Source organism: Gymnoscopelus braueri, assembly GCF_963280865.1.
Source record: "Gymnoscopelus braueri genome assembly, chromosome: 7".
NCBI classification, from domain to species: Eukaryota; Metazoa; Chordata; class Actinopteri; order Myctophiformes; family Myctophidae; genus Gymnoscopelus; species Gymnoscopelus braueri.
Window position 1 is genome coordinate 17530650 of NC_137608.1, and position 27944 is coordinate 17558593.

General features: G+C 42.1%; 1 protein-coding gene across 1 annotated transcript; it reads left to right on the plus strand.

Moving 5' to 3' along the window:
- The first annotated feature begins 537 nt into the window (after nucleotides 1–537).
- fkbp15b (FKBP prolyl isomerase family member 15b) lies at nucleotides 538–27713 on the plus strand. The gene is made up of 30 exons (XM_080433959.1): nucleotides 538–719; nucleotides 4854–4957; nucleotides 5242–5320; nucleotides 5754–5823; nucleotides 5916–5990; nucleotides 6389–6487; nucleotides 8007–8156; nucleotides 8349–8417; nucleotides 8864–9007; nucleotides 9469–9614; nucleotides 10151–10199; nucleotides 10329–10445; nucleotides 11307–11391; nucleotides 11717–11820; nucleotides 13146–13224; nucleotides 13367–13476; nucleotides 13575–13673; nucleotides 14457–14551; nucleotides 15352–15454; nucleotides 18486–18657; nucleotides 19066–19202; nucleotides 19457–19612; nucleotides 19720–19872; nucleotides 20614–20706; nucleotides 21625–21735; nucleotides 22176–22283; nucleotides 22906–23352; nucleotides 23697–24007; nucleotides 24667–24802; nucleotides 25964–27713. Exons 1-30 carry the CDS (start codon nucleotides 670–672, stop codon nucleotides 26042–26044), a joined length of 3732 nt encoding a protein of 1243 aa, XP_080290085.1. The 5' UTR covers nucleotides 538–669; the 3' UTR covers nucleotides 26045–27713.
- The last annotated feature ends 231 nt before the right edge of the window (nucleotides 27714–27944 follow it).

Below are 27944 nucleotides of genomic sequence, written 5' to 3' on the forward strand. Positions count from 1 at the left end.
GGGAAACATTAGCCAAAAATAGCAGATCTACAAGCTCACAACGCCTCGCATGTGAGCTTGTAGATCGTCGTTTTTGGCAAAGAGGGTTTGGTGTAGGGGGAAAAAGAGCAGATCAAGTACAAGTTTCCTAAGTAGGGTTTAAGTGGTTAACTGTCTGAAAATACACATTAACATGAATCCAGCACTGATGACAGTGCTGTCAAACAAGTCTATGAAGCTATTTATGAAATCTATGAAAAGGTTTGATCTGCAACATAATGTTATACAATATGTAGTGGGGGGGTCCCTGCTTCATCTCTCTCTCAGCTAAGGGGTCCTTAGCCTGAAAAAATGTTGAAGACCCATGTAAGATCAAGCTATGAATAAAATATATCCAGTATGCATGTATGGTTCATACCATAGACTGGTTCATACTGACTCCCACTCAACAGATATGCGATGGTGCTCCCTAGTGGCAACATATGCACATTACACCCTGTAATCTGAAGCCTGGTCAGGTGGTCTGTCAGCTGATTGACTCCTCCAGTTACAGGAAGAGAAACATGCAGCAGACAGAGCTCAATATCTGTCAAAGAAAACCATCCTCGCTGAACAAAATAAGGCGTTATTATCACTATTACACATGATCGTAAATTAAAAGCAGAGGAAAATAACCTCTAAAGCATCAATATGTTTGGCGGGGATGATGACGATGCGGATTTCTTGTCCCCGACTGGAGGGTGAGTTTTGTTTTCCAGCTAACAGTTAGCCTGTAGAAGCTAACGGTTGACTGCCTCTACTTTGTGACTTGGACTGTCAGTGTCAATATTGCCAAACCCTAGACTGATTCAACATGGAGCTACAGCTACAGAGCTACAGCTACACAGCCTCTTTTGTGGTAAAATAAATAAATAAGAATAAAATAAAATATAATATTGGTATCAAGCTAATTATGCGAGGTAGAAAGTGCTTTCATGTTCAATGCTTCTGTGGTTTGTTCTAACCACAGCCTAGTCTGATGAGATGTCACATGCTTACATATGATCCCTCCATTGATTTCTGCCATGGCGCATTAGATCAGTCAGCTCTTGTCCAGTATGCATCATCAGTAAAGTAACTCTTCCATTGACAATGTTCTAAGATTGCTTCAATCTGTGCACTGACTGTGGTCGACGTTATTCTGGGATTACTGGCTACTACTGATCCATTGACTGACACTTGTCATTTGACTCCTGGACATTTTTGCACAGTGGTTCTCAACCTGTGGGTCGGGACCCCTAGGGAGGGGTGATTTTGGGGGGGTCCCCCAAAATCTCCAGATGACAGGACTTTTATGCCTCAACAATTGCCAAATTGTCAAATAACATAAGAAAGAGGCAAAACAGATCTACAAGCTCACAACGCCTCGCATTGTGAGCTTGTAGATCTGCTATTTTCAGAATACTTTTTTGGGGAACCGAGTCAAACTAAATGTAATGCCTCAACTCCTACAATTCCAAGTGTTTGTGGCCTGAAAAGGTTGAGAACCACTGTTTTAGCAGACAGCATTCTTGTTAACAGTGAGTGAGCAGGTACAGGAGGGGTTCTGCATTCTACGAATGGACACTTAATCAGGATACATGACAGAGAACATTGTTGATGATGATGTGTCATCAATGCGAAAGAATGGACCCTTTTCTCAGACCTGTCACAATAACAGCAGGGTACAGACAGCGGTCAGCAAATGAAACTCTTCCATTAACTACTGACTACTGATCCATTGACTGACGTGACACTTGCCATTTGACTCTTGAACATTTTAGCAGACAGCATTCTCTAGGTCAGGGGTCTTCAACGTTTTTCAGGCCAAGGACCCCCTAGCTGACAGAGAGATGAAGCAGGGACCCCCTACTACATATTGTATGAAACAGTTGTAGATTAAACGTTTTCATAGATTTCATAGCTAGCTTCATAGACTAGATATGTAGCGTTGGATTTAAGGACCCCCTCGAAAATGAGATGGTGCATCTCAAGGGGTTTATCCTTCTAATAAAGGTACTATATATTCATGTTAATGTGTATTTCCAGACAGTTAACCACTTAAACCCTCAACTTTTACTTGGTGTGCTCTCTATTCCCTCTACACCAAACGTCTTTGCCGGTCATTAGCTTGTGAGCTTGTAGATCTGCTATTTTCGGATAATGTTACCTTCAGAATAGGGATGCGAGGGTTCAAGTGGTTAATGTGACGACAAGTTCTTATCACACAAATATTTGGCGGCCCCCCTGTAGTAACTCCGAGGACCCCCTGTTGACGACCGCTGCCCTAGGTATTTACAGTGAGTGAGCAGGTACAGGAAGGGTTCTGCATTCTACGAATGGACACTTCATCAGGATTACATGACAGAGAACATTGTTGCGAAAGAATGGACCCTTTTCTCACAGACCTGTCATAGTAACAGGGTACAGATAGCAGGCAGCTAATGAAATGAATGAGTCTGTTAGATTTTTGTATGCCTTAAGGAGCAAGCATTGACAATAGCCAATAGTTTTATTATCAATGCGTGCTACCTTGGTACACCTAAATCAAACATAACTATTAACTGCATTATCTGCTGTGGTGATAGGGGTCCGGGTCCATTGGTTGTGTAACCACTAGAGCAGTCTAGTCTACCACTTGAGTTTGAGGTATTTCTGAGTTTTCTAACATTCCATGATTGCTATGTGATAAATAGTGTCCCTACAATGTGAGCTGGTTTAATACAATTCCCAGTTAAGGGGTTTAAGGCAGGAGTTGATGGGTAGCGAAAGGAAGGAGGAGTGGATGCTATGGCTACTAATTCCTTTCACATGTTGCTCGTTAGTCTAGTGGAGCCAGGCGAGGGCTGCTACCACAGTTCTCAGCGCAGTAGAGACTGACTGAGCACGCAAAGCTCCACGCCGGAGCTCCTTGCCTTCTGCTATGCTGTTGAATCTGCCACAGAGGTGTGACCACGTTGTTGGAGCCTGCAGGACAAAAGATTGGGGACAGTTTTGGGGGCCAGCGCACAGGGAAACGGCAGCGGTGAAGGAGAAGCTACCGGGGTGTATTAGGTGGTTTGTCTCCCACCACATGCAAGCAGGCTGTCAAACCTCTCCTCAGTTCCTTGCCGTTGGAGATGAAGGCCTCATAGCGTTGACTATGAACATCCTGGGAGACACTAACGACTACCTGTGGAGGGACTTTCACGGGTCTGTTTTAAGCCCAACATTTGAAATGATTTCTATGATCTGGATACAGGAAGAGTGGGCACCAAGGAAGAGTGGGCAACCTCTGTTAAATTGGCTATTTTTCCTAAATGTAAAAAAGATAAAGAATTTAGAAAATAGTCTTTAGTAATGTAAAGTCTACATGATTTGAACATGAACGGCGCATCATTATCGGACTTAAATTTACCCTTAAACCTCCTGTTTATGTCCCAAATGACTGGGATGTACAGGTTTTGTAGCAATTGTCGAAATATTAGGCCTTAATTGTCAAATGTTAAAAGCATGTTCTACTCATATATACTTTACATTTAGATAAGACCATTTTCCAAATATATATATATATATATATATATATATATATATATATATATATATAATTTTTTAAAACATTTTGGAAGAAATAGCCAATTTAACATCGAGGTGTCCACTCTTCCTGTTACCATATTAGCCCAGGGTCTTGGGGTTTCCCCACATTAATACAACGTTAGTCTTCTCTTGGCAGGCCAGCAGCAATGTTGTTTCCCCTTTCTCCTGTTCCACACTGGGGCATGAAATGTAGGGTCTAGACTTGCTGTTGCCGAAAGTTGATTGGTCTAATCTGCACTGATTCCCACTTCCCAAACTTTTTGGCTCAAGACCCAAAAGAGAAATGAGATGTTTGCCCGGGAGGGAGTGGGACCCAAACTGTTGAAAATAGCAGATCTACAAGCTGACAACGCATCGCTTCGAACCGTTGTGAGCTTGTAGATCTGCTATTTTCACTACTTCTTAAACTTTAAAAAAATGTATTTATGGATTTATTTATTTTATTTTAATCATGAAATACTTTTTTTTTTAAATTTGTTTAATTGATAAAAAGTTGTGATTTATTTTGTTTAAATTATTTTTAATCTGTTGAAATAACGATTATAATATATATTTAATTTAAATGTAGGAAAAGGAGATGTTTACTCCACCCATAGAAATTGGTCCACGACCCAAAGATGGGTCCTGACCCACTGTTTGGGAAACAGTGGTCTAATGGGTTTGAATAGATCACGTCAGTGGCCAGTTTCTAGCTATTATGTGATGCATGTAGGCAAGCCCGTTGACTGCTTATGACTTGCATTCTTTATAATGCAATATGGGAAGTACAAGCTCGCCCATTGTCCGGCTGACTTTTATGTGAGTGGCTTCTTGTGTTGGTAGGAAATTCTTAACTACGAACAACAGCAGTAGCTCATAATTTTCCAAATCAAGTTGGAAATCTTGTACAAGCAGCTTTGGTCTTTAATGTGGGAAATATGCTTGATAGTCAGTGGCTTTTTCAAGAACTGCTTTTTTGCCCTCATTTAGTTTTTCATTATTGGAGAAAAATGTCAAAGATAGCTTTCTATGGCATGTCAAATCTAGTGTTTCTAACATGGCGGAGTCCAAAATATTCTGTCTACGAGAAGTGACAAGCTGGCACATTTGATTAATTCATCAGTGACCGTCAGTGTTTCAGCACCCATTAAAAAAAGGAGAGCGGCAAGGTGGACAACTTTACCAGCTACAGTTAAAAATTGACCTATATTTGTCGGCCTGTTTGTGCCTGGTGTTAATTTCCCTTCATGGTTTCTTAAAATAAAAGGGATCATCTTTTATTTACTCTGTCCTGTTTTCAGGGCCAAGTTGGCCTCATTGTTTGGACTGGACCAAGCAGCTAGTCATGGGAATGAATCATTCCAGTACACAGCACCTAAACAGCCCAGAAAGAGCTCAACCCCAGGTGAGATTACCAGCCATTTGTGGGTTTGTTTGTGCCATTATTCTGAATCTGACCAATTAACACACATTAATTACATTATTCATGTCCACAATTCCAACTTTTCTTAGCATGAGAGTTAAGTGATTTAGTTAATTTATATCATATTTGTGTATACCATCTTCCCCTGTAATTAGTAATGTCATTTGGTATGATATATGTTTTGTTAATTGTGCATGTGCTTATTTTATATGGGCACATTAACAAAACGTAATGCAATGAATATCATGTTTGTTGTCCATTCGTAGTGCCACCCTCCCAGAAACCTGCTGCACCCCCTGGTGCTCCTGCAGTGTTACTGGCCACAGCAGTCCAAGCCTTCAGATAGTGAGTGAATTCATTATGAGCTTGTAGATCTGCTATTTTTGTTGCACAACACAGCGTGCAACATGAAGTAATGATTACTGATGATGCCCTGCAAACTTTGACACAAAATTATTTAAATGACGTATGTTAAACTTTTTAACATACGTATATCTGCAGCATAGAAGCTGCAGATACAGTATATATATATTGGTATATATTATATAGCTATAATAATTGTAATTATTATTATTATTAATATATTGCTAAGATTAGAACATATCGGTGATTTTATTTGTGAGCAATCTATTTTCCAGCTTCTGTAAATTGTCTTGTGACCCTCCACCAGACGTATTGTGTTCCCCCTCACTGAGAGCTGCTGCCTTAGGCTAAAAGTCAATTGATTGAAATGCTGCCAAGCTGCTTAGTTTTTCTCAAATACATTTCTGTTGCACAGCATTAATGGACAGTACGTCAAGCAAGGAAAACTGGGAGCTGCAGTACTTGGCAACCACTCAACAAAAGAGGTTAGAGCTAATTGGTTGTCGGTCATTTCAGATTATTGGGCTAACGTTTGATTTTGGAAAAATGACGTCCCTCTTCCTTTTCTAATTTTCAGTACAAACTGTTGCTTTATGTGAGCCAGCAGAAACAAGTGACCGCTGCCAGGATTCATACTGGCTTTGTTTTCACGGTGAGCAGAGAGTAAAAGGAAGCTAAACGCATGTGGAGAGATTGATATTCTATGTAACTGAGGGAATCTCACCCCCCTCTATCATTACTGAACCATGGAAAAAATGTGATCAGAATACATAGCCTGGGAAATGTATTGTAGATCAGGACTGATCGATAATATTTCTCCATACATTATAATACAGTCACAATCACTGTCACTTTACATTGTCTTTGGGAATAATTTGCTACAAAGCTACGTGTACACATGTATGTGGATATTTTTGCCCTGCCTTTATCACCATTCTTGGATTTAGGGAAATTATCTGTTTTTTTTTCTCCCATTTTTTTCAATGGGAGAAATTCCTTTTTCAACATTGTTACATTTCCGATCACATTGTGGCACTTCCTCTCCCACAGGTTCAGCCCAACAACTATTGCACTTTTTATGATGACCAGCGACAGAACTGGTCCCTCATGTTTGAAACGGAAAAAGTTGCAATAGACTTCTGCAAAGAGGTGAGAGACAGGGATGTGATCACTGAGCTTGTGGTAAATATTTGACATTGACTACTGACTAGATATTAGTGTTCAGTTATCCCATTCAATCCGGGAACGCATCGGTGTCATTTTAGATTTAAACTATAACCATTATTTTATACTTTGGGCTATTCAAGAATAGCAGATAATATACAAGCTCATAGTGAGGCACCAAGTGCACTGCAGTGCTATGAGCTTGTAGATCTGCTATTTTTGAAAAATCTTGAACATTTGTGCAAATCGTTGAATACATATATTTTTGAAACGACATTTTTAACTCAAATCTTTGCTTCTGGATGTCCCTGGAACAAAATATTTTACAAATGTTTGCTTTTAAAAATATATCAAAGATTTGCACACATTTTCATGATTTTTCTTTTGGATAGCCAAAGAAATCTAAAATGACACGGATGCTTTCCCAGATTGAATGGGTTATTAGAACAAAGCCAGAGTTTGGAGTTCCATTGCCTGTGTCGGTCAACGGGTATAATGGACATGCATTATATACTTTGTAATGTATGTCTCACATTCACACACGACGGCTGAGGCAACCATGCAAGGCACTAATCTGCTCACTGGGAGCAGTTACAATTTACAGTTTGGTTCATTGTCTCGCTCAAGGACACTTAGACACAATGCCAGGGAGCCGGGGATCGAACCCGGTAACCTTCGGGTTCTCGGACAGCCACTCTACCTCCTGAGCCACTGCTGCTCGATAAAGTGTCTGTCTGTCTGTATGGCTGGATAGATGGATATCCTTGCACTTACTATGGTTATGACTTTGATTCCCACTCATGAAAATGTAAGCATTGTGATGATTTTTACTCGGTTGACATCGTGTCGTGTACCGAAAATTATAGATATATATAAGAAAGGCTAGATGACTCAAGGGGGGCGTCGCAAGCGCAGCTCAACCGCGGCCATCTTGCGACAGTCATTCATAACATTATGTCTATGGTGCTATACTATTGAAATAACCATAGCGTGCTCAATTTTCATCCGATTTTCAAACGGTTTGGTGTGTTGTGAACACCAAAGATGTAGTTATGATACTGCATACTTATAATTATAATCATGGAATTTATATTAAAATAAAATTAAGTATGCATTGCAGTATCATAACTACATCTTTGGTGTTTACAACGCACCAAACCGTTTGAAAATCGGATGAAAATTGAGCACGCTATGGTTATTTCAATAGTATATGTACCATAGACATAATGTTATGTTGACTGTCGCAAGATGGCCGCCATGTGGCAACGTCGTACTCCATTGGCCAGCAGTGCGGGTGAGTCATCTAGTGTTTATATATATCTATGCCAAAAATACCGGATCTACAAGCTCACTCACAACGGGATGCGCTGTGAGCTTGTAGATTTGCTATTTGCGGTGTGCGATACTGGTGAGCAACTACGTATAAATCAGGCTTAAGACACTTTGGATGGAAGCTGCAATCAACTCTCCTATTCAATGCTAACTCGGCTTTGTTATGCACCAGGTGTGTTTGGCGAAAGTGAATAGCGCCCCCTCCCTGGACGCGGTGGTGGTTCAAGACCTGAGTCTGGGAGATGGTCAGGCAGTAGAGAATGGAGATTCCCTTCAAGTGGCATACACAGGCTGGCTCCTGCAGAACCATGCCATTGGACAGGTTAAGTGTTGTTGCTTTGAGTATATTTCTCTTTCAGTCTTTATGTCTTCATTTGTTGGATGTGACAGGCAGCAGCACAGCTTGTTCCATCCTAAAGCCTATGCACGGTGTCACAGAAAATAACCGATTGGCTATTTTTGTGCATTACATGAAACAAGTATAAATCACGCTTAATTTTTGATTTTGTTCCAGGTGTTTGACTCGAACGTGAACAAAGACAAACTGTTTCGACTGAAACTCGGAGCTGGAAAAGTAATTAAAGTGAGTCATCTCTTGTCTTGTGATGAATTAGTCTAATGAATTCTCTTAATTAGAACTGTAACTTGTGTAGAGGTGCTCTCCTTCCTCTTCCTCCCTCTGTCCTTTCCTCTTTGTATTTATTTTTCTCCTTTTTCTTTCTGATTGCCTTGCCTTTTCTTCCTCTGTTTATTAACGGGGGGGGGGAGATTCATGTAGCACCATAAGACCTTGATAGATAGTTTGCCATGGCGAAACACTGCTTGACTGGAAATGGCCAAAAATGGGGAACAAAAGTGTGTCAAGGTTGCTTTTTTTTATTGTTCTTGTTTTCCCAGATGATAATTATGTTTGTTTAGTCTTTTCATAGATATGAAATCTAACAAAAATATTAAATTGACCCCTTCCTTTCTTCCCCCACCCCATCTTCATCTCTCTCCCCCTCTCTATCTCGCCGTCTGTGTATTCAGGGCTGGGAGGAAGGGATGCTGGGGATGAAGAAGGCAGGCCGTCGTGTCATGGTGATCCCACCCAGTCTGGCCTATGGCTCTAAAGGCGTAGCCAACCACGTCCCAGCCGACAGCACACTTGTCTTCGAAGCAGAGCTTCGACGGGTAAGGCCCTCTATGTTTGACCTGGGTAAGAGGCAGATGCAAGCTAAAGCCATCTGCCCATTGGGTTACGTTGCAGAATAACCAATTCCAACTCAGCTAAAATGGCAAGATGTGCAGAATTGCCATAGTGAGCAACCTCTGCTTAACCCAGAGCTTTGGCAATGGAGCTCAGCACGATTAGATTATGGAACTCAAGTCAAAAATAGATTAAACCCGACCGTAAAACACAGTTACTAACAACATGTCTTCATTGTTTTGAGCCAACTCACAGACAGGCAGGGAATTCCAGGGGTGTTTCATTTACCTTTCCTCCTTGACAGTAATGTTAATCTTATCGGCCTGGACTTGTGATTACAGGCTCCACCAACCAGGGGAAAAAAAATAAAAATTGAATAACGCATAAAATGCCCAAAAATATGTTCTGTCCTTTCAGCTGTCCTGTTTTTATTAAATTTTCTCAGGTTAAGTTTTCTAAGGACAGCGGGTCTGATCAGGCCAGTGCCAGCTCGCGGGACTCAAACGGCCCTTCTGCAGCTCCTTCCCCTGCTCCCAGTGTGGAGAACATGGCACCAGAAGTCCCTGCTCAGCCGACCGCCACAGGACCAAAGTAAGGACACTCCTCTGGGAACCTTTCCTCAAACTTGATTTATACTTTGTTGCACACCGGTGCTGCGCACTGACAATAGCCGAAATAAAAGCCTCACTCTTGTGCCGAGATCGTTTATTTTTGCCCCACGACACCAGCATGCAAATTAAACATTAGATTATTGTTCTTATTTTTCTCCCCCTGTATATAGATTCCTTTTTGGTAGTATAGACTAACATACTTAACAATATTAACAACAAAGTGACACATGGTGTACTCTGCGCAGGCGTTGAGCCTCCACGACTACCGTGGGATGTTATATCCTATAACCTGCCCTGGAGGGATGACTGCCAATAATATTTCAACCTTAACCAAAATGGTTTACATAGGTTTTCCATAAGATTTAAGCAACACAACACAGACAATTCATCTCCCCCTTACATGTAAAAATAGAGGTCATGGTCATGGTGCCCACATGACCTCAAAGAAACGGTTAATACAATTATCTTAATTCTTGAGTTTCTAAGCTGATTTGCCCATTACCTTCTCCCTTTCAGTGAATCACCACTTCGAGCAAAGTCTAACTCCCTCAGTGAACAGTTGACAGTAAGCATGCTGTTTTTTTGTTTGTTTTTTAGTTTTTTATTAAACACACAGTTCTGAACTAAATAGCTGCATATACACACTGTCTGACTGAGCTATGTTAGAACCTGATCGTTCTTTTTCTATCTGCAGAATCCAGATGCCACCAAAGCCAAGCTGATCTCCCGCATGGCGAAGATGGGTCAGCCAATGTTCCCTGTTCTGACGGGGGTTACCAGCCAGCCAGACTCCAGTGACTCTGAACTAGAGGTAAGATGATTTGTGTAATCACTTTCAGCCTGGCGTCCCTATTTTGGGCATGTCCTAAATAGCGAAGATCTTCAAAGTCACAGTGAGGCGCATTGCGATGCGTTGTGAGGTTGTAGATCTGTTATTTGTATTATTTGTCGTATGACGATGTACAAAACCCAATTCCAAAGAAGTTGGGACGTTGCGGAAAATGTAAATAAAACAATGTGATCATTTTCTAATCCTTTTTTTGACATAACTGAAAACGGTACGAAGACAATATTATGTAATGTTTTTCCATATCAACTTTATTGGTCTTTGAAATATATGCTTATTCTGAATTTGATGCCTTTCAAACTATTTGGGACAGGGGCAGCAAAAGACCAGGAAAGGTTATTTGGGCGTGGCGACACGTTGTGAGCTTGTAGATCTACTATTTTTGGCAGAAGTTCCACCCTCCAGACTATGGATGCTGGAGTTCAAGTGGTTAACAAAAGTGGCATTTTTAGAGTTTTAAGCATATTTTGATTATCGCGATAATATCGTAAATCGCAATTATTTTGGTCACAATAATCGTGACATGAAATTTTCGTATCGTCCCATCCCTAACCGTGACCTGTCTGGTGTGGTCCTCCCATGTGTACGACGGTGTCACAACACCAAAAATGTACGATCTACAAGCCATACATAGTTGCATCCGCCGTGCATTGTGAGCTTGTGGACCTGCTTATTTTGCCATGGAGGCATGGCTCTGGTCTCTCCAGCTCAGACAAGGTTGCTGGGTGTTTGGTCCTACCAGATCGCAGCTTAGTTGTAAAACAGCCTCTCAGAGCCAATCAAAGACTCTTGAGACTCGGAAATTTATTGTATGATTCTCTCCAGGACTCCAGTGTTTCTAGAGCCAAGGATCGACCTGCTGCCCCCTCTCCTGTGCAGATCTCTACTGCCCCTCCAGGCCCAGCACAAGGTGAGGACCCATACACCTGCCACAAGGCCCACCGATACATGCCCTTATTGTAGGAAAGTTTACTGTAGTCTTTTGCACCATTACAACAGCTGGAAAAAAAATAGAGCAGCCACTTTCACCATCTTGGCAATGTACATTTTTTATGGTCACTTTACACAGTAACTACTGTAATAAATATACTCTACTAATAGAAACACACATAAACTACATATTGTCGCTCTCGGACGGAAATCTTGAATGTCCAAAAACGTTACTTTTCAGGATATGGATTTTTTTTTAATACTTTTCATTCGTTAAATATTTGTATCCTTTTTTATCCCTACAGTGCTTTCTCAGCCCCATGCAACTCAGCCTTCTGCCTTACTACCTGTCAACATGACAACCTCTGCCCCACAGCATGGGATCGGAGGCACTACCCATGCCTTTCAGGTGAGACAAACCCACATTTTAAACAGTGTGTATTCATCTTCTCATACAGCATTGGTCTCAAATGTTTTAATTTCAAGGACCCCCAGTTAGGTATGCATTAGGCCACGGACCGCCATAACCCAGAGAGTGTACAAATGGACCCGTGTACACTCTCTCTCTCTGTGTTACAGACCTGTCCTGGTCCATTTGATACTATACTAACTATCAATAACTTAGCTGGAGACCCACTCAAGGACCCCTGGGAACCACTCTCATAAAGATAATCATGGTTGGCACAGGCACAGCTGTGAGGACCCAAGTTCAAATCCGATTCCCTTCATACCTCACATGTCCTCTGTTTACAGAAATGTAAACAGCAGGTTGTACAGTCAGACATTTGTGCTAAAAGGATAACACAAAAAAGTCCTGGGGACTTGTTTCCATTGTGGTCCTATGTATTCAATTCATCAACATAGCATAATAATAACACCAAAATACTATATAATCAACAAATATAAAACACTATATGTACAAAGTAGAGAAAGGGAAAAGCGAAAAAATGTCAGTCTTCTCCTTTCTATGGGAAAAGTGAGTTTACCTCCCCTTGTGGTCTCCTGAAAGATAGATTTTCAGGCATGTTTTGAAGGTAGCCAGTGATCCACATTAGATCTCCCATCTAAATTAAGCATAACATTCCTAAATAGGATCTTAAATAAGTACATTGGCCTCGTTTAAAGTTGTACAATGCAAATTCACAACTAACGATTTTTAGCAACCTCTGCTGGTCACTACCGTCACTGCATACAATTTCCGTAGTCCTCGATTACCCAGAATTCCATTCGTTTTCACCGGAAGCCGGAAGCGTTTCAAAAAGCGATCTTTTAATTGTTTTATACTATCTACGGATCGTTTCTCTTAGCCAGTGGAGCATTAGTTACCATGAGCTGTGCTTTCTTTTTCTGTTCTTTTTCGATCTTCTAATCCTACATTCTCTTAAAATCAGCGTGAGGTTCATTTTTGTTATTAGCGCGATAGTTCCTGGCCAAACAGGAAACCGTTGTGGTAGTTCCTGGCCAAACAGGAAACCAGTGCATTTCCACCTCCGTTTTCCGGCCAGATGACGTCATTTCCCCGGGAAAGTCCCCCCAGTCCACGTTCAATATAAAATATATAAATAAAAGGCTTCCGGGGGTGAAATTCATGGAGTGGGTGTTGTGAAACTTTTGCCACTCACAAAAGATATACAATTTAACTTTAGTTTTGTTGAAAACGTTACCTAGTATGCCTTTAAGTATTGTTTTTTTTTTTTTTTCGTTTTAATGCCAAGCTGTCATCTTTCTTCGTAGCCTTATTCCTACACTCAGACATCTGTGGCTCCCTCTCAACTGCAGCCTGTGTACCACGCACAAACGGTTCCATACATGGGTAAGACGGCATGCACTCATTTTGTACAAAGCCCACTGAGTTCACACCCTAAATGCTAATATAACTTCTTGTAGAATGTTATAACGGCATAATGTGACAAAGTATTATTTGATCCTGATGGCCTTGATCCTGTTCCCTCCAGGCTCTAGTGATGTCACTTCCTTCTTAATGACAGAGGCCCGTCAGCACAACACAGAAATCCGATTGGCTGTAGGAAAAGTGGCAGATAAAGTGGAACAATTGTCTTCAAAGGTTTACATGAATATAAAAAACATTCATATATTCTTTATTCATGTATTTGATTTGTGTTTTGCCATAATTGCTTTTTCTCCCCCTCCTTGCTTTAACAGATGGATGATCTTCAAAGGCAGGGAAATGTCACTATGGGCATGTCCAGCATGTCAATGGAAACGTCAATGATCATGCACAACATCCAAAGAATTGTTCAGGTACATACAGGATATGCAGCTTTTTTTTGGTCCCAATTCCCTGCTTGTGCACCTATTTCAGCATATTACTAAAGCTGTTCTTCTGAGTCAGCATCGCTACTTGTACCAAAGACAAACTCCCCTACATATCATCCAGTGTTTGCCGTGACCTTCATCAATGCAAATTCAAATCTAATGCTCTTGATCTCTCGTCAAGTAGATGCATTTTATTAGTCACGGGTGGAGCTGTCAGATTTTGAACATTTTGTTGTTATATCCAGTTTGACACTACTGTAATGGCAATTAGGCCATGTCAGCGCAATATCCACAGGTACAATAACATTTTAATCGTACCAAACAACAAATTCAGCTGACAATAAAAATGCCACTGCGCGTGGGAACTTAACTCATTCAGTGCCCAGAGTGCCAATGACGTCGCCGACGTCATGAAAAATAAATACCGTACATAAATATATATATATATATATATTTTTTTTTGAATAACTTTTTTTCTTTTTCTTTTTTGAAAAAGAATTTTCAGAACCCAAAATGATTTGAATATTTGCTGCTCCATTCACTTCTTGTTGAACTTCTTACTGAAAAAGGCTGTATCTCGGCTCCTAAGCACTTTTTTTTTTACAATGTATTTTTGTGGCCTTGGCACAGGGGTGATAAAGCCAGAAATACGTTTGGCACTAAATGAGTTAAGTACACGTTACGAATGTGATTGTATACACATTTTGTTTTGATGTGCTCAGTGCTTGCCTCAGGCTTTTGTGAAGACATGAATTCCCCCTTCTGCAGGAAAATGAGTGTCTAAAGAAGGAAGTGTTTGAGAAGAGCTCGCGTATTGAGGAACAGAACCGCAAGATTGGTGAGCTTATCAACCAGAACCAAAGGTGAGGCCCAGGCAGACATGGAAGGCAATGAACTCAAATAGTTGATGCTGTGGCTGCATGCCCAAGATAAAAGCATCTACCAAATGTTTTCTTTTGTTGTTCAGTAGCCAAATTCAAGTTTTGATTGCAAATAATTTATAACGCTGCTGCAGTGTGCAGTTTTGTTAGCTGTTGGATTGAAAGAAAAAACTCCATCACACTGCCTTTTCAGGCCCACAACCCCCCCAAAATAATGATATTTGAACTGGCGACCCTCCAAAATAATCATATTTGAACTGGGGACCCCCCAAAAAAATCATATTTGAACTGGGACCCCCCCCCCACCCTGACAAGCACTTGGAATTGTAGGAGTTGAGACATTACATTTAGTTTGACTCGGTTCCACAGATAAATATTGTGAAAATAGCTGATCTACAATCGACTATTTTCAAAAACAATCTTATATTATTTGACAATTTGGCCAATGTTTGACCGTTTTTTATAGTATAGTTTGTTGATTACTTTTGATGCAGTAATATGCCCCAGGGGTCAGAAGAAAGCTCCCCTGGGGGCCAGATTTGGCCCACGGGCCGCCTGTGGAGAGAACCACTGCATTAGACCTTCATCAGGTTATTTTCTGTTAGCTGTTGCATTGAAAAAAAACTTCCCACTCCACTCAAATGAATTAACCTTCGTCTACCCATGACATGCTCACTCCTCGCCACAGAGAATAAAAGGTCCCTGGGAGAGAGGGGCAGCTTGTAGGAAAGTAGCCGTTGTTGAAGGAAATAAAGCTGTTTTATCCTACCGTCATTGTCCAGGTACGTGGAGCAAAGCAACCTGTTGTTAGAGCAGAGGAGTGACTCCCTCAAGTCCTCTAGCGAGCACAATCAGACGCGGCTACTGCAGGCCGAGCAAGACAAGGTGCGTAACCCTTTTTTGTTTGAAATCTTGAAAAAATTAAGGCGTGTGCCGTGTGGTGAGATGATGTTGTACATATAGGGGAGGATGAGTTAGATTGCTTGCTGCCATTCTTATCTTCTATTCCTAGCAATCTGAACTGCTCATGAAGGCTTTGGTTTTTACCAACAGGCTTCATGAACCATCTGACTGATTTAGCCGGTCAGAAGTGTTTCTGTGTTAACCTTTTTTTACGCCCCCTTAAAGGAGAATTCCAGTCATTTTACATGTTTGCTTTGATGTGTCGCTAATCACTCACCAACATACAAAGGGTCGTATTTTTTTCCACTAATTCTTATTATGCAGTGTATTGACACTCAAACATGCACTGAATGTCCCTTATGAGCTGCCGTTCATGCAGAACGACGTGAAGCTAGTCCTCGGTGTTGCCAGATTCTGTGAGAGAAACAAGCAACCCGCTCCATGTCGTTCTGCATGAACGGCAGCTCATAAGGGACATTCAGTGCATGTTTGAGTGTCAGTACACTGCATAATGAGGATTAGTGTAAAAAAAAAATAACTTTGGAGCTGCTAAAATAGGCGATTTTTGTTTATCCGCATTACTCCATTATGCCAGTGGAAGGGGTCTCCACAATGGACAACAGGGGCTTCTATGAAAAAAATCAACATCCCTTTGTATGTTGGTGAGTGATAAGCGACACATCATAGCAAACATGTAAAATGACTGGAATTCTCCTTTAATGCCACTCTTTGCCAACTGTTCCCTTCCTGGCTGTTTTGCACTGCTGTGCTGATCTGATCTGAGGACGTCTAGCATTGAGTGCTCTCTCTCTTCCCAGCATGCACTGCCTCAGGACCTGGGCTCGGGCCAGGTGAGCCTGTTTGCTCTGACTTCTACCACCAGACCTGGGTCAAAAAAACACGTTTTGCTACCAGATCAGTGATTCTAAACCCTTTTCATTTCAAGGCCCCCCCCCCCCAGTTTGAAATAGTATATTCCCTATCTGACACTATATGAGTGGTCCCACTGCTGCAAACTCCACTCACCTGCCACTCCCAGGGTATTAAAACGTTAATGGTTATTTGCTAATGACTTGACCCAGAGCTGACTGTCTGTACTACCAACGCCATAGTCATCCTTTCACTAGTCTCTCAAGCCAGGCAACTCTTTCACAATCTTCCAATGCTACAGAGAGTCTGTACTTCTGCTTTGTAAAGTCGTGAACATTTATGAAAGTACGTTTATTTTAAATAAAGTATATTCCATTCATGTTAAGCAGCTAGCTAAGCTAGGCCTCGACTAATTTGGTTTTCAGTAGAAGTTATTTACACGACTGCAGAGGGCAAACAGAAGTGGTGGGGAAGGGGCAGGACAACGGCTTTATTTAAATCTTCCAGTGGTTATGAAGTATGGACTATTAAGCCTAATTTATGCTCAAGAACGGCTATTCTACACACTCATAAACATGGAGGATGCAACTTTAGGCGGAAGCATTTGAATCTTGTGAGCCAGCTCTGTCTGGAGAGACTATCCTCTCATAGCCTGGGCTCAAGACCATCATCATAGATGTATTTTATCGAGTCTGACTTTTCCTTTCGTATCTATGATAGTCTTGGTCTCTACCCTGCCCCCTATGGTCACTGGAAATCTGCGTGCGAAGCCCGCCCTTCTCAGTACAAGTACAAACAAAACATATAAAGTGCTTAGCCTGTAGCCACGGATGTTAACTCGACATTCAGAACCTGTGTGCACTGTATTTTTATTTACAATAGATATGTGTTTTAATCCCGTCTATGTCGGATTCTGCCGGTAGTTCCCTGTATTCCTCAATGGGTGGTAGTGGCGGGGCGCATCAGGTGAAAGCCGGTATTACACTCGATGTAAGCAGGATGTAAACAAAGTAATAAAACGGCGTAATGGCACAGACGGGATGACAATGGCGTAACGGCACAGACGGGATTAAAACTCATATCTATTCAAAATAACGGACTAATACAGTGCACACAGGTTCCTAATATCGAGTTAATATCCGTGGCTACAGGATCAGCACTTTATGTGCTTTATCAGCACTTACATGTACAGAGAAGGAAAAGTCAGACTCGATAAAATGCATCCATGATGGTCTTGATCCAAGGCTAATCCTCTCACTAACATTCTCGCACATTTATTTTCCTTCTCCTCCATCAGTCATCTCTGCCTCACTATCTTCCTCCCAACAGAATCTGGAGAAACTATCCTCTCACTAACATTCTCGCTTAATTCCTTTTCCTTTTCCTTGTCCTCCATCAGTCATCTCTCCGCCTCACCATGTTCCTCCCAACAGGGTCATGCTGGTTGAACCAGCAGCGCTTCTCACCCATCACTCATCCAGACCGCCATCATCGCTCTGCTGCATTTGGTGTGCTGTCGGGCAGAAACCTTGTATCTCCATATTTCACATTTTTATGTTTTTTGTGCCGTAAATGAATGCCCTATTTCGCCATTCTACGGTGTCACACAAAAGTAGCAAAAGTAGCCATACTTGTATATCGGCTATTTTAGAATTTAGTTTTTTGTAAAAATGATAGTGGCTAAGTGGCTGTGGGGTTTATAAATATCGAGCCCATGAAAATGATTAACAAGAGCGTATGACTAAATAATGACTACCGTACATTAGATCCAATAGAGCGCAGGTCCTTTTTTTTCTCCATTTTCTGCAAAGTTTACAGATTTGGACATACAAGGTTTCCACCACTCTGCTCCATTTGTTTAATCTCAGAGCTGTGTTTACTGTAGACCACTGTTTCAATTATTATTAAAAATAAATAAAAACAATGTCAAGAATTTCTCAAAAGAATTTAAAAATAAATAAAAATAAAAAAAGGAAGAAATTCCTTAAATTAGGGGGGAAAAACTTAACGAAATTGTGAAAATAGCCGATCTACAATGCGACGTGTTGTAAGCTTGTAGATCGGCTATTTTCACTAGTTTGGGTCCCGGGGAGACATCAAATTTCTCTTTCTCCCCCCTACCCCCTCTCTCTCCCTCCCTCAGGTGCATCTGACGGAGGAGTTGGCGTCCTCCACATCGCGGGTAGCCCAGCTGCAGCTGGACGCCACCTCCCACCAGCAGAGGGCCTCGGAGCTGCAGAACAAGCTGGCGGTGGCCCTGCAGGATGGCGAGGGCCACTGCGCACGCGTCTCCACACTGGAAACACAACTGGAAGGTGTGTCAATGGGATGAATGATATTAGACAGGTGCCAGGTGGCAAATTGAGTGGCAGTGATGACTAGAGACTAGAACAGTGGTTCACAAATGTTTTTCCTTGCACGCACACACACACGCACACACTTGCCTTTTTTCCCTATATACAGTACTTCTCATACACCGAATGGTGAAAATAGCCGATTTACAAGCTCACAATGTGTCCCATCGCGACGCCTTGTGAGCTTGTAGATCAGTTATTTTTGCTATTTGTAACTTGTTGAAAATTGTAGGAAAATGTCTTCAGTATGACATGATTTTGTGCAACATATTTAAAATGTTTAGTTTCAGTTAGATCTTGTTCTTTTTGTAACGATTATTTCACATCTAGTTGAACTGTAATAACCTTGGTGTGTGTGTCTTCCTCCAGAGTTAAAGGAGACATCGGAGCGGACCCAGGCCCAGTATCGCACAGAGAAACAGAAGCGTAAAGAGATGGAGGTCAGAGTCAGCAACGTGGAGGAGGAGGCGCAGGACCTGAAGACGGATAAAGAGAACCTGGAACGGGTGAGTGTTCCTTTTTACTGGAGGAGTCAGTTATGGTGGTTCAGGCATCTAGTACGGATGCCTCCTGTCCTGAGAGCATTTACCAAGGGAGGTCCTCCCTGCACGTCCCTCTGGGAGGAGGCCACAGGGCAGACCATGGACCAGACGGTCAATCAATCAATCAAAAACCTTGAAATATTGAAGTTTGAGAGCCATTGCCCTAACAGATGGCGTTCAGACCTGACATACTGACAACCTTGGCTTGTCCCCTTTAGACGCTGGCGGACAGGAAGCGGAAGTGGCAGGCAGAGCGTCAGAGCAGAGACGAGGAGATGGAGGAGCTACGCAGGAGCAATCAGCAGGAGCTGGACAATCTGAGAGCTCAGCTCCGCAAGGCCCGGACCAGCACTGATACCGCCGCCTCCGAGCAGGTTAGTCACATTTTTGTTTCTTTTAATATTTTTGTTAAATGAAATCGTTCTGAGAAGCTCTGTCCTATGCAGTCACACCGTATGGTTTGTGTCCGTGTCTGTTCCAGTTGTCGCAGTTGCAGACGGAGCTGGAGCAGGAGTGGAAGGGGAGGTGTGAGCAGGCGTTGGCCTCCGTGAAGGAGCACCACGGCCGGGAGGTGGCCGACCTGCAGGAGCAGAGAGACGCTTTGGAGCAGAAACTGACACAAATACAGGAAAAGGTCAGCAACCTAAGCCAGACCGCAAGCGCACACACACATGCACACACGTTTGTATTAATATACTTGTGCGGATACCAGCATTTCAGAACAGGGATTTTATCATGTAATTTTTACCATTTTTGTTTTGGTCGTTTTAGCCATAACTGAAGCCAAAAATGAACTACAGCACGACACCTAAGTATAAATCAGGCATAACTCCAAATCCAACCCTTAAACCTAACCTCTAAATGTCTTATCCGACCCCCAACCTGAATCTTTTCCTAATTATAAAGTAAACCTAACTCTAACAATCTGTTTTAACCATAAAACAACCATTTATCTTAAGAGGACCAGGTAAATTGTCCTCCCAATGACTATTTCTCATATTCTACTATACTTGTGGGGACATTTGTTTGTATCCCCACACTCACTCACACACATACATACACATAAGCTTACTCTCTTTATGCTCAATCTGTGCTCCAAATTTCACTTAAGTACTGTGTGTCACAAATTGGGAATTAGACTAAATGTGATTATTAGCTTCTTCATAACAATAGCACAACATGACACCTCGTCTCTGTGGCAGTTGCACATACTGGATATAAAGCAATTGTAGAAATATTAGTCCTTAATTGTAGAATGTTTAAGCTAATCATGTATACTTTAAATCATTTTCCAAATATTTTTTTATTTTACATTTGGGAAAAAATAGCCAATTTAACAGAGGTGCCCACTCCCTTAATAGTGCTCTCTTTACAGTTTACAGCACTGAAGCAGTCGAGAGAGTCAGAGGAACAGAGTTTGATGCAGCAACAGGGACAACAAGAGGAGCTGCAGGCCCTAAAGGAGAAAGTATGTACTGTATTGATTGAATACTTTATTAATAGATTTGCAAATAGTACAGTCAGTGGTACGATTAAACAATGGTGCTGCTAAAAGGACAACACAAAAAGCCCTGAGGGCTTGTTTCCATTGGGGTCCTGTGTATTCAATTCATAGAGACATTTAAAGACATACAATAATATATCATAGACATCATCAACACTCATTTTGGGTTATTTCTGGTGTTAAGTTAAGACGTCAGACCAGTTACCATTTGCAGACAGGTGCTCTTTTACTGCGGTTTTGAAGGAGGGTAAGGAGTCACACTTTTTGATGTCTTTTGGTAGGGCATTCCATATTCTGTTGGCATAGCAGTAGAACAAATTTGTATGGGGCTCAAGGAGCTGAGGCAGGCTCCCATGTCTGTTTTTCCCTTCTAACTCAATTAAATGATGTGTTATTGCTGTGGAATGCATTTGTCAGGGATGTCTGCCTCTTTAATGCTCAGTTTTGTTGTTGTTGTTGTTTTGCACAAAAGTCCTTCTTTATTTTTAGTTGGTCGTCGTTGTATCTACTTTATTGTTTGTCCCTGATCTTAGCCCTGCTAGTTAAATCGTGGCATATTATGCATTCCTGCTACAGATGCACGATATATCTGCCGTGTATCGGTATCGGATATTTACGAAGAAGAAGAAGAAGAAGAATTTATGAAGATTTATTTGCTTCCGTGGCTCAAAATGGGGAAAGAAACAAATTATCAGAATCGGCTATCGGACAAATTTCAAACATCTGCATCGACCCTGAATATCCATATCAGTGCATCTCTAGTTCCTGCATATTTGCAGTTTTGCTAATTTGCTTGCACACACACACACACACACACAACGGTGGGATAAAGATGTGCATTATGAGGAAGGAATGCACTCATAATGTTGTTTGTTTTGTCAGTACATGGCCCTGGAGAGGCAGTCAGTGTCAGTTAAGGACAAGCTGGAGGGCAGAGTGGCTGAACTGGAAAATCAACTAGCAGACCAAAGCCATGGAGACACAGCAAACGAGGTGAGTGAGCAAGCACTCACTCACACTCTCTCTCTCTCTCTCTCTCTTAACGGAAAAATTATGATTTTATACTTGGTTGCCCGTCGGTAATGCACACCGAAAATAGCAGATCTACAAGCTCACAATGCGTTGCAGCGTGAGCTTGTAGGTTGGTTTGAACTGACAAGTTCCCAGAAACATTTGTTTTCTCCAGATTTTTACTAATAGACAAGCACAAGTTCTACCAATACACATTTCTGAAATGAATGAATGGTGTTAAATAGATTTAGCTGACTCTCTAAAACAAAGTACCTTGTTGTAGGGATTGAACCTGGCCTCCCCACAGAGTTACAGATGTAAGGGTCCATTTGTAACCCTGAGGGTCCCTGGACCCCACTTTGAGAACCACTGACTTATAAGCTGTACTGAACCTGTGTGTGTGTGTCTCTCTGTCTCTGCAGGTGAAGCGTGTGATGAATGGCGTGTTCCATTCTCTACGAGGAGAGTTTGATCTCAGTGAGTCGTACACGGGCCAGGCTGTGCTGGGGGTGATCGTTGGTACCATTAAGGTAAAAGATGCCTTTACCTGAAGATATATACAATATTTGGCTGTACAGTATATGGGAAAACGTCATTCATAATAAACTGTTGTTCTTCGCAAGGGAACTGCTACATGTTTCTAAATAGCATTAAGATTACTAAGTGAATTTGCCACTCAAAGCACCAGAAACTACAATTTGAAACAACAAAACTGTCCCATGACTGGGTAAAACATGAATAGTAAACCAATTAAACCCTAGCGCCCCTATTCTGGGCATTTCATAGTAGATGAACATTTGACCCCCATTTAATGTCATTTCTATCTCTTGGACCCCAATTTATATCGTAAAATCAATGTTAATTTAAACTCTGAGAGTCTGAGTTAGACCTATAAGGGTCCATTTGGTTCCTAACTATCTATCATTTAGCTGGGGACCCCCTGGAATTCCCTCACGGACCCCTGGGTGTCCCCGGACCCCACTTTGAGAACCACTGTTTTAGACTGATGATAGGTTCTTGGTTTACCTATGATCCTACATTAGTATTTCTATGCATTTGATGTATTGCGTTGTGTTTTCCTTGCTTACTTTAAATCACTCTGGATTGAGTGTCTGCTAAATGCCCTAAATTGATACATTTGACTTTTCACAGAGCGTAACTCTACAGCTCCTGAGCGGCACAGATCAACACTCCTCACTACATAGCATCAAACAAGAGGAGGACGAGGAAGAAGACGAGGAAGAAGAGGACGAAAGCGTGGTGAACCACAGTGAGGAGAGACCTCCAGGGAACACGCACGTGAACGGCAAGAAGGAAGAGGAAGGAGAGGAACAGAGGGCAGAGTGCCAATCCGCTCAACCCAGAGAGGCCTGGGCGGAGGCACAACCCGGCGGCGTGGCCGCGGAGAAAGTAGACGAGGAAGTAGTAGCAGCGGAGGAGGAGGAGACGACGCGAGCAGTGGCAGAGTGTGAGATGCAGAGCCAATCGGAGTGCATAGAGGTCATAGAGGTCACCCATCATCCCCCAGCAGGCCCGGTGGCGGCCGCCCTGGCAGAAACGGTGGAGGCGGCGCCAGTGACCGACGGCCAGGTACAGGAAGTAAGGCTGCAACTATCCATTACTTCCTTAGCGATTATTCTACCGATTAAAACGTTAATTAAAACAAATCAACATTTTATCAAAATTTTAATTGATTAGTCTGATTAACCACTTGCATACTTTATATTTATACTTCGTTGTACAATAGTGTCCCACAAAAAAAGTTCCTAGCGACCCATTTCGAGCTTGTAGATTGGCTATTTCCGCTACTTGTAAAAGGATTTGAAAAGGATGAAAAAAGCTAAATTTCAAATCCCCCCCCAAATTAAATTAAAACCGATGATGAGTTATTTTTTATTATCAGTTAAATCGATTAGTTCAATTAACCGTTACACCCCTAACAGGAAGTGCCTTCTGCGGTGGAACCATCGTCCCACCCGCATAAAGAACACAACGCCCATCTTTCTCCGGTGGTGTTGGCTGTCGGACAACCCGAGGAGGAGGACACGCACTCCAAGACGAGACGGGCATGTGGGACAGAGTCCGACACATCAATGACTGAACCCGGGGTCCACAAAGACGGGGTTGATGATGCGAAAGGCCCTCTAGGGGAGCAGCAGCACGTTGTGACAACTCATAAAGTCACAGGGCCCCCAACCCAACCTCCGCCTCCACCGAGTCCACTGCAGGAGAGGAGTACAGACAAGGTCACAAGGTGAGTCCTGCACGGCACTCTGTGCCGCGCTTTGAGCTTGTATATCTGCTATTTTTGAATAGCCAAAGTATAAAATAATGGTTAAAGTGGTTACACAGATGCTTGAACCCCAGCATCCATATTCTGGGGGAGAACATTAGCAAAAAAAATAGCCAAAGAGATTTGGTATAGAGTAGACCTGGGGAAAAAAGTGCTCCAAGTACAGAGGTCCAGTTGACTTAAGTTTAAGTGTGATGCCCATATTTATCTGTCTGTTCATCCCTTCCTAATAATGCATGAAAATCCCGCTAAATTCACTGCTCATCGAATTGTCTGAAATCATGCGTTTCATTTTCTGTCATGTTTTTTTGTTTTGTTTGTTTTTTGGTTCTCTTTCAGTTTATTTGTTTGGTTCTCTTTCTGTTTACTGTTCCTCGCCGTCTCTCTGTCTTTTTCTTTACTTCCCAACCTTCTTAACCCACACCCATCTTTTTAACCCCACCACCACCTCTGTCTGTCTGTCTGTCTGTCTCTCTCTCATCCTCCGTTCATTACCATCTCTCCATCTCCATCCTTTGTTTCATCTCCTCCCCTTGGCCCCCCCATCCCCATCCCCATCCCACCCCCAACCACACAACCACACACACCTACTCACCCTGTGTTATATACTATGCTCTCAGTCTGACTGAGGGGGTAGGGAAGGAAAATGGAGAGGAGCCATTTTTCCAGAGCACCACCACCACCACCTCCACCACCACCGCTGCTGCAGCCAAACCCCCGCCGCCACCCACTGAGGAGGATGAGGAGGAGGAGCTGGTGAGGAAGGCTCCGTAGAGGTCTTTTGTCGGGGCTTCTACACGCAGTGGTTCTCAAAAAACGTTTTCAATTTCAAGGACCCCCAGTTTGAATCTACAGTATACTATAAAATCCTAATTTCGAGAGTGTGCAACTGGAACCAAATGGGTCCATTTGGTTCCATTTGTACAGTCTCGGAATTGACATGAAAACAGTCTCAAACGTTTTCATGTCAAGGGCCCAACCCCAAATTAACATGTATTGGGTTGGGGGGAGTGGGGAGCCCCTATTGAAAGAAGTGGTGTCCAAAAATATTTCCACTTTTTCACATTGTTTTCTATTTTCTTTTTTTTAAATGGCAGATCTAGAAGCTCATAACACATCCGAATCAAATAGGTTTTAACCTATTTTCAAATAGGTTACAGGGATTTTGGTGATATAGTAACTAATTTTGCTGGAACCCCGTCAAGGACCCCTGGGGGTCCCTGTTCCCCACTTTGAGAACCACTGCTCTACAGATTTCAGCACCCTGCTTTAAACCCCCCCACTCCCTGTGTTAATGTCTGTGTTGTCTTGTGTTTATTTGTATATTTGTGTGTTGCTATTCTTTTTTTTTATTGTTTGTGGTTCTGTAATCATCGCTTGTTTGCATCACTTCATTTATTAGCAGAAAATGTACAGTTAACTGGCAAATCAAAGTGAATATTTCAGTATAATTTGTCATTCCTCCCTTGCTGAATTGTCGCTTTATTTGTCCAGTAACATGTGCAATTAATTGAGATGAAACTCTTGTCGCTCCTGGGTAGATCTACTAGATCACTTTGATCACAACAGCTGCAGCGGTTTCCAACCTTTGGTGGATCAGGGCCCACTTGATCATCTTGATCTGACCACTGAAGTGCCAACATAGTGTACTTTTAAGTTCTTATTGGTATCACAATGAAAACCTATCTATTTTCAACAATTTAATGGAAACAAAATATTTAATTTGTTTACATATTTCTTTGTATATTAATGTTATGTTATCATTAAAATCTTAGTGTTTTGCCAATTGACTGGGGCCCCACTTGCACTTACCCCACAGGTTGGTAATCGCTGCAATAGCGCCATCTGATGATTGGACTTGCATTTACTCACCATTTGCTGTTAGTAACTTTTGGTGTTTTGTGGTGTTGGTTACAGAGCATGAAGGGGCGTCCTCCCCCTGCGCCTCTGTTCGGTGAAGACGACGACGATGACGACGACCTAGACTGGCTAGGTTGACAAGCCAACCGGAAGCATGAAGGAATATCTAAATATGAATGTTTCAATCAATGGGACAGCCCTTATACTACACAGGACTGTTAAGGGCGTAACGGCACCCTACCTGGTGTCTCTCCAGTGAAAATAATAGGGGAGGCGGGTGCTCCCTATAACTGCACTTGACACGAGGAGCGGGGGAGGGAGGGGGTGGGGTGGAAACCGTGAGTACGAGCTGGTTAAGACACCTTGACTTGAAAGCTACTGCTAAAGCTGTGTGGAGGATGTGTTGGCCTTCACGTTGTTATGAATTCTGATTAAACTGACTGACAGCCCTGTGTTCCACAATGGAATTAAACCCATTTGAAGAGTTATTTTCCAAAAAGGTTTCTTTATAGCCATTTCCCAAAGCAGTGGTTCTCAAACCTTTACATTTCAAGCTCTAACAGTATACAAATGTATTTCATTTGTATACTGTCAGAGTTACAGACTTGTAAGGGTTAATGTAGCCCCCCCCCCCCCCAAAGGAACCCAGAGAGTCCCTGGAATCCACTTTGAGAACCACTGTCCCAAAGTACATCATTCGGTTTCTCTAAAATGTCAAAAACAACCCAGACTGTTTCACTAGACCATGAAATTACCGACTAACCTTTTTGATTTGTTTTTGATTTTCTGTCAGTCATTTTGTTAAGTATAGCTGTCATTTCCAAAGTTGAATGTTTCGTTTGGAAAGAAACTCTTCATCTCTTTTAATGTATACTGTATAAAGCTGCAATCCATAACTTTTAACCACTTGAACCCCAGCATGCCTATTCTGGGGGGAACATTCGCCCCAAAATGGCAGATCTACAAGCTAGATCGGCTATTTTTGGCGAAGAGATTTGGTTTAGACGGGGGTCTTCACTAAGACTAAAGGGCTTAAGTGGTTCATGTCCTACCCTGGATTCCATCCCAGGCGTCCTGTGCAAGCGCTGAAATCTTTACCGTGGAGCTATAATGGAAAGCACGTTTGGGAAGGCGAGTTGTTTCTATTGGACTTTCATGCAATATCATCTTGTCAATAGGGTTGGGATCCTTTAGGATTTTAATGTTTCCTATAGGGGGTTCCAAATGGACCCTTACACGGTCTGTAACTCTGAGAGTGTACAAATGGAACCAGTTTGAGAACCACCGGTATTGTAATTGTATAGCAGACGTGAAGTCCACATACCAGCTCTGACAGTGTGATAAAAAACATGGTTCCGGAAAGGGGCCCAAATGTGATGGCACCAATTCCGGTTCCTCAATGCTGGAGCCGGTTCTGGATCCCAACCCTACTTGTCAACCATTAGTGGTCCTACCCGACCACACAATCTAAATGTCTCAACAGAAGAGCAGTGAGACCCTCTTGGTTATGAATTGGTTAAAATAATGTAGTATTCACTTTTAAAAAAAAGTTGTGGATGGCAGCTTAGATTCTGTGGTCTTTTAGTCCACGCCATGTCTGTAATTAGTCACTATAGCAGATTTTTAAACGATATTGTAGCAAATTGTTTATTTATCCAATTAGATGCAGTAGTTTCTCAGTTGTCTGTCAGTGGTTTGAGAATGTATTGTATATTGGGTTTTGCCAATTGTTAGCTTGCTGCTTCAAACCCATATCTTTTACACTTTTTTGCTAACAAATTAATTTGAGAAAATAAATTGCGTTAAATTATCTGTGACATGTTTTTTTTTGTGTGAACAATTTCACAGCACCAGGTCCTGGTTGTTTTTGTAGGTATGCCAAATTGCCAACATTTACATTACCAGAAGACGAGCAAGTTACCAGGTGAATCTCATTCCCAATTACTGATCATTGCCATGTCGCCAACCCCTGGAATTGTTACATATGGTAGACATAGACAACCACATGGCATTTGGACATAAGGAACAACAATCGTAA